This window comes from Diadema setosum, chromosome 14 (assembly GCF_964275005.1).
Source record: "Diadema setosum chromosome 14, eeDiaSeto1, whole genome shotgun sequence".
Taxonomy (NCBI): Eukaryota; Metazoa; Echinodermata; class Echinoidea; order Diadematoida; family Diadematidae; genus Diadema; species Diadema setosum.
Window position 1 is genome coordinate 18,132,877 of NC_092698.1, and position 6,000 is coordinate 18,138,876.

Genomic DNA, 6,000 nt, shown 5'->3' on the forward strand with positions numbered 1-6,000 from the left:
AAAGGGATAGTTTAGTATTGGTGGAGATGCGAATTTGGCTTTTAACTTTTTTTTTCGAGATACCAGGTAACCATGTATGAAATAGTACAGAGGATACCATTCTACCTACATGTAGGAGGAATTCAAAGTTTATTTGATGAAAATCGGTTTTGGTATGGCTGAGGCACCTAAAAACAAAGTAAAACAAAGTGATCGTAAAAAAAGCTAGGTCCCAACTTTTATTAGGATCGCTCTTTTTTGGATATCTCAGTCATTTCAAAACCAATTTTCATTAAAAAAAACACTGAATTCCTCTTAAAATTACATGCTCTTTCATATTTCATAAAAAGTTTCTCATTATATCACCAAAAATTGTTAGAAATCTGAAGTTAGGTCTCAACCGAAACTGTACAATCCCTTTAAAAGTAAAAGTCATTTATACACAGATTACTTGTTTCTGCATGACAATGCGGAAATAAATATCATTCATCATGATTCATACACACATACACACACACACACACATGTATACACATGTACACACAAAAGATCACTTATACCCCTTTCAGGTAATCGTGGATGCGGATAATAGGAGCACAAGTCGTAAAATTTCGATTACATGAACGGGAGAGGAGTAGAAAAGTGCGCATTATTTTTATGCTGCTATTATGCGCATAATTGCAGCATGAGGAGTAGATCGAGAATACATGAACGCGTTTTACGACTTATCCGCACTAACATTCCACAGTTCGGTCAAAGGTCACTCGATTTCCCGCACAACCGCTGATTGCTGAGCTTGAGCGCGCGAGAGGTGTGCATACACGTGAGGATATTCACCGGAAACATTACGTCATTATAGAGGCGTGCGCAGTAACCATGACAAATAACTCGCACAAATAACTCGCACCATTATATGAACGGGTGCTCGTAAAAGTAGTGCGCACTTCATGGGATATATGAACGCGATTTTGACTACTTCATCCGCATTATTTGGATGCGGATAATTGAACCGCGATTACCTGAAAGGGGTATGAGCTGCAAATGGAGCACTTTGAATTTCCAGACAGCACATGCCATAATAAACACTGGAGTGTAAACCCTGGGCATCTCTCATCCTTTTCAGTAACTCTCTTGGCTTGGGCCAGGCCGAAGCTAAGTCGTAAAATTTTGAGTTTACGAATGGGTTGGGCCAAAGTGGCCCGCACCAGGCTCAGACTACATGTATTTTGGACCTACTGTAAAGTAGTACCAGGCGCGAGTCAGGCTCAGGCTCGGGCCTGGCGCCAATTGAAGAGTTTATGAACGATAGCAGTGCCAGGCTTGGGCCAAAATCCCTGGCCGTGCCTCTGCCGGAGCGCACGTCCAGTTACCATGGTAGTCATCACTATACATCTGTATGTGGCTAAGTTTGTGAATCGGTCATCACAAAAGTAGCGCGGCTCTGCTACAGTTACTGAACGCAATTTTTACTGCTCAGCATGGGGCAACTTAGATAGGGCCAGGAGATGGCCAAAAATGCACGAGCTACTGAAAGGGATTAAAGGGGATGGCTAGTAACTGATCGGTGGGAATCAGTGGGAATGCTGGGGCATGATTGTTCCAATCCTTGTGGGATTCATGTAAGAGTATATTACATAATGTATGTATCTATTGTTGTGTGACAATTGCTTCAGAATGGTCTCATATTCAAGTAATGTGCAGTTTAATGTTTCCAGGTTAGCATGCCTGTACAGTGATGGGGCGATACGCACAGAGCGGAAGTTCTAGCACCCTGGAGCAATCTAATAGTTAAGTGATTGTTTTCTAGTCTCATCTAAATTGCCATCATTTTCTAGTTGTCTATCCATGAATACGGACTATCCTCAGCTCCTAAAAGTAAAAATGTAAGAATTCATACTATCCTAACTTTGGGGAAATTTTAACGGCTAGTCTAGACTAGGATCATAAGAATCTAGAGCCCTAGAACTACATGTAGTCGCTATTGGGGGACACCCCCAAAGCCCCGAGAAGTGAGAACCACTTCCGAAGTACCACACTCTCACCGTACAGAAACACACGTTTAACACAAATGCAATCGTCGACAGCTGAATCACGGACCGTATCGCAGATCGGATTAATAATATTTTGGATGGTTGCTACATTGTATCGGCAAGCGTAAAATAACGCTCTTCTTAGAGCAATTTTGCGCTCTCCGTGACTGGCTGCCGGTATTCTATAATTTACCCAAAGGATCTTCTTTTGAAATGTTTTCTGCTCACCATTGTTGTCCACTCCGATCAAAGGTAGAACAAGGTAGCGCGCGCGCGCATTTTTCAGCTGCCTTGAACACGCATTGACTTTGAACGCGCACATCGCGTGACCGAATACTGGAGCCGATGACCGTATACTGGGGAATTTTCAAGGTGAAATATTTCACGATTTTGTGCAATTCTGTGAGATATTTAACGAAATGAAAGTTGAGATTAAAGAAATTTGATATATTTCACATACATTGCTGTAGATATGATGTATGTACAACATGTATGTATTATTTTAGTTTGAAAAATATTGCAAAAAAGCTTAAGTGACCGAATACTGGGGATGTTACCCTATGTATTCTGTGCATGCAATCCATACATGACAATCACATGTGTGCAGATGCGCTGTGTGTGCGTGGCCATTGCTAGTCCGGTGGATGCATACTGCAGCGCAGGTACACACCACGGCATTCCCGCAAGTAACTAACTATACACAGCCCAGTCGCTGTACGTAGATTCTAGAGATTCGCACAGCGTAACAGCATCGCGCGTCTGGTCGGGCCATCCCACGAGCAGAAAATGGCATGCGGCAGGCAGTTTCTTCTGCTGCCGCTTCTTTTACTGTCAAAAATTCGCCTTTGTCACCACAGAACATTATTTAAACCCACAATGTATTGGAATATACACGAACTTTCTTCGATAGCAATGTGTGTTGGTGTTGCATCGCAATATGCAATAGGCACTAAGTGTTCGACAGTAAGGTTGAAATTGTTACATCGCTGAACAGTCCCTGGTTTGAGATTGAGTATGCATGATTTCATGGGTTTGTTGGAGGGAAAATGTGAGGAGAAAGGGTGGCTTTTAAATTATTTGCTTGCCAGATCTGGCAAGCATTTTTTCCCTCTTATTCCAAAACGCTTCCCGACTTTGATTTTCACTTGCCGCAGGAAAGCGCTCACTGTAATTTCACTCGCTGTTCATGTATGTGTATCCGGTACTGGTATCGTGCAAAAATGCGTGCAGTTTTCCATAGCCAAGTGACGTACCATGACGCACCCCTCGGTTCAGAATAATGCGTGTTATTATCCATAGCCAAGTGACGTACCATGACGCACCCCTCGGTCAAAAATTTGACCGACAATGATGGGATTTTGACGCACCCCTCGGTCAAAAATTTGACCAAACGAGGAAATGAAGCACCCATGTCCGGGGGTAGTGGGGTGAGTCATTACATTGACAAGTGCATAATGCTGCATTATGCATGAAAGGCGCAATGTTTTTCGCCTTTGGACAAGGCCCTTTCCCTCTCACACTGGCGCGCTCGGCTGGGATATCGCTTCTTCATTCACCCAGAAAGCAACGCAATACAGCGCGAAGGCCTTGTGAAAACGCTACATTGCACTTTACTGCGACCAGCCCCATACGCATAGCGTAATGGGGCTGCGGACTGTAGCATTCAGGATCATGACAGGGTAGTATCGCGGACAAATATCAACTTAAAATAAAAAATAGTCTTCAATTTGAAGACTTACCGGTGAAGGTGAAGTATTGACAACAGGGTTCGTGCAACGTTTGGTTCTGTCAATAGTACTTTTCTGTTCGAATTGATGACTTACAGCTGTAACGTGACTCCGTCGAGAGGAACCTGGGAGAGCTACACTGAATTGACGGTCAGCTCATGCGCACATCACATGCGCACAAATTTCAAATCCATTGACTGGATAAGATGTCTGTGTGCGCACGCGCTGGCCGTCAATTCAGTGTAGCTCTCCCAGGTTCCTCTCGACCGAGTCACATTGATTAAGTCATCAATTCGAACAGAAAGGGACTATTGACAGAACCAAACACTGCATGAACCCAGTTGTCAATACTTCAACTTTACTGGTAAGTCTTCAAATTGAAGAAATTTTTCGATTTTAAGTTGATATTTGTCCGGCCGCGATACTACCCTGTCATGATCCTGAATGCTACAGTCCGCAGTCCCATTACGCTATGCGTATGGGGCTGCTGGTCGCAGTTACATTGCACTCTGGTTAGCGCATGCGCACAGGTTTCAAATCCGTCGAACGGAGCAGTTGTCATTCTCACAGATTCCTCTTGACCGGATCATTTAAAGTATCAAATATTTTCAGAAAAGAACTAGGCTTTCTAGGCCCTACTGGAGGAGCAAGTGAGTGTTATCAACAATCGGACCAAATATGTAAATTTAAGTATTCAAATTGAAGAAATTTTGAGTTATTAAGTTGGAATTTAACCGCAATACTCCCCCATACCGTGACTCAATATCCTTCCCTACGTCTACACAGCCCGACCGCTTTGCGTTCGGCATTCAGGCTGTGTTTCGCATGCGACCATACAAATGTGCATAGAGTCTAGAAGTAATAGAACAGTGGGAATCAACAAAATCGTGAGCCCCAGCAGAGGGCATTTCATGAAACATTTTATCTGATATTAAAGTTGTCGGACATATCTCCTCCCAGCCAATCAGATGCAAGGATTTCAGTAGCTTGTAATAGTTGGTCAGAAGAATATCTGACTAAAAACGCTTCATGAAATACCCCCCCCCCCCCCCGGCCGCCTTCCATCCATGCACTAGAACCCCTATCTATGCAGTATTATTGTTGGCACTCTATAGTACTCGAGTCGTAGAAAACCTTACAGCAGTAAATTCCCGAGGCTACCGAACATACTGTGATGCATTCACATTGCATTGTGTACTATTGCCTATCGATTTGAGGATTGCGTGCTGAAGGCGCGATGCATGATTGTATTGCATTGTGTATTGCCTATATCGCTTTGAGGATCTACGTGCTGAAGGCCCCTTGATATGAGAGACACCGCATGCAACTCACCAATTACGCAGAGGCCCCACACCATAAAGAACCGCTTCAAAAGCTCCTCAACGGCCATGTTGATTGGTTGTGTCTTGTTCCAGAATATATACTATTTGGCCTATTAGTGTGATGTCTTAAATCGTGCTTGAAGCCACTAAAACCAGTGATGGAAACAAAGCAATTCGGCAGCGAAACGCAAGTAAATTGGTCCACGGCTATTCTCGTTCCCACTGCAGGGTTCGTCAGCACCCGCACGTCCTCTCATACAGATGCATTGATTTACTGTGTACACAAACAGAGCCTCTTTGGTTGAATCGCGAGCCTGAACTCCCTGGTGGAAATATTAACGATGTCACGCTCTAAATTTGTCCATGCGAGATGATATTCCCTGGTAGCTCCAATGTCAAAAACAAATGGTAAATGGTCAGCTGATTAAACTGTGGCTTGTAGTCAGTATCTCTCGCTGGAGCGTTCTTCCACATATCGCTAAATAATCTTGTTGTGATTCACCTTTCCCAGGCAATTTCACAGTCGGGCATCTGCTGCCATATCATGCGCACAACATCAGTTCACACTACTGGCATTGCTCGCTCTACTGTATACACAGAACACACACACACACACACGGTAGTACGTACACGTAGTTACACACACATCTCCCAATGCTGCCGCGGCTGCGTGAACGGCATGACATGGGTATCGTACCGCGGCTCCGCTCCGGTTGTCTGGCGTACACACGCTGCTGGAATGGTGAGTTAGCTCAGGCAGCCTGTGTGCTGTGCAGTATGCAAATTATTACACTGTGCTCCAGCAAGCCGGCGAATACTCTGCATTGATAATGCAAGCCAGCTCACACGGACGGGTCACGCAGAAAGCTCCTGCCAAACGTCAGATACGCGCGCGCTCCATGCATGTACTTCATTTGAGCACCACTTTCATATCCCGGATGT

The 6,000-nt window shown here is 44.3% G+C and overlaps 1 protein-coding gene across 1 annotated transcript in view; it reads right to left on the reverse strand.

Moving 5' to 3' along the window:
* Positions 1-5,525, reverse strand: part of LOC140237393 (activin receptor type-2A-like) — a 54,536-nt gene extending 49,011 nt beyond the window's left edge. Inside the window, exon 1 of the mRNA XM_072317314.1 lies at positions 5,069-5,525. Within this exon, the coding sequence (XP_072173415.1) occupies positions 5,069-5,126 (58 nt within the window). The 5' untranslated portion in view covers positions 5,127-5,525. The remainder of the gene's footprint in view (positions 1-5,068) is intronic.
* Positions 5,526-6,000: the final 475 nt, after the last annotated feature.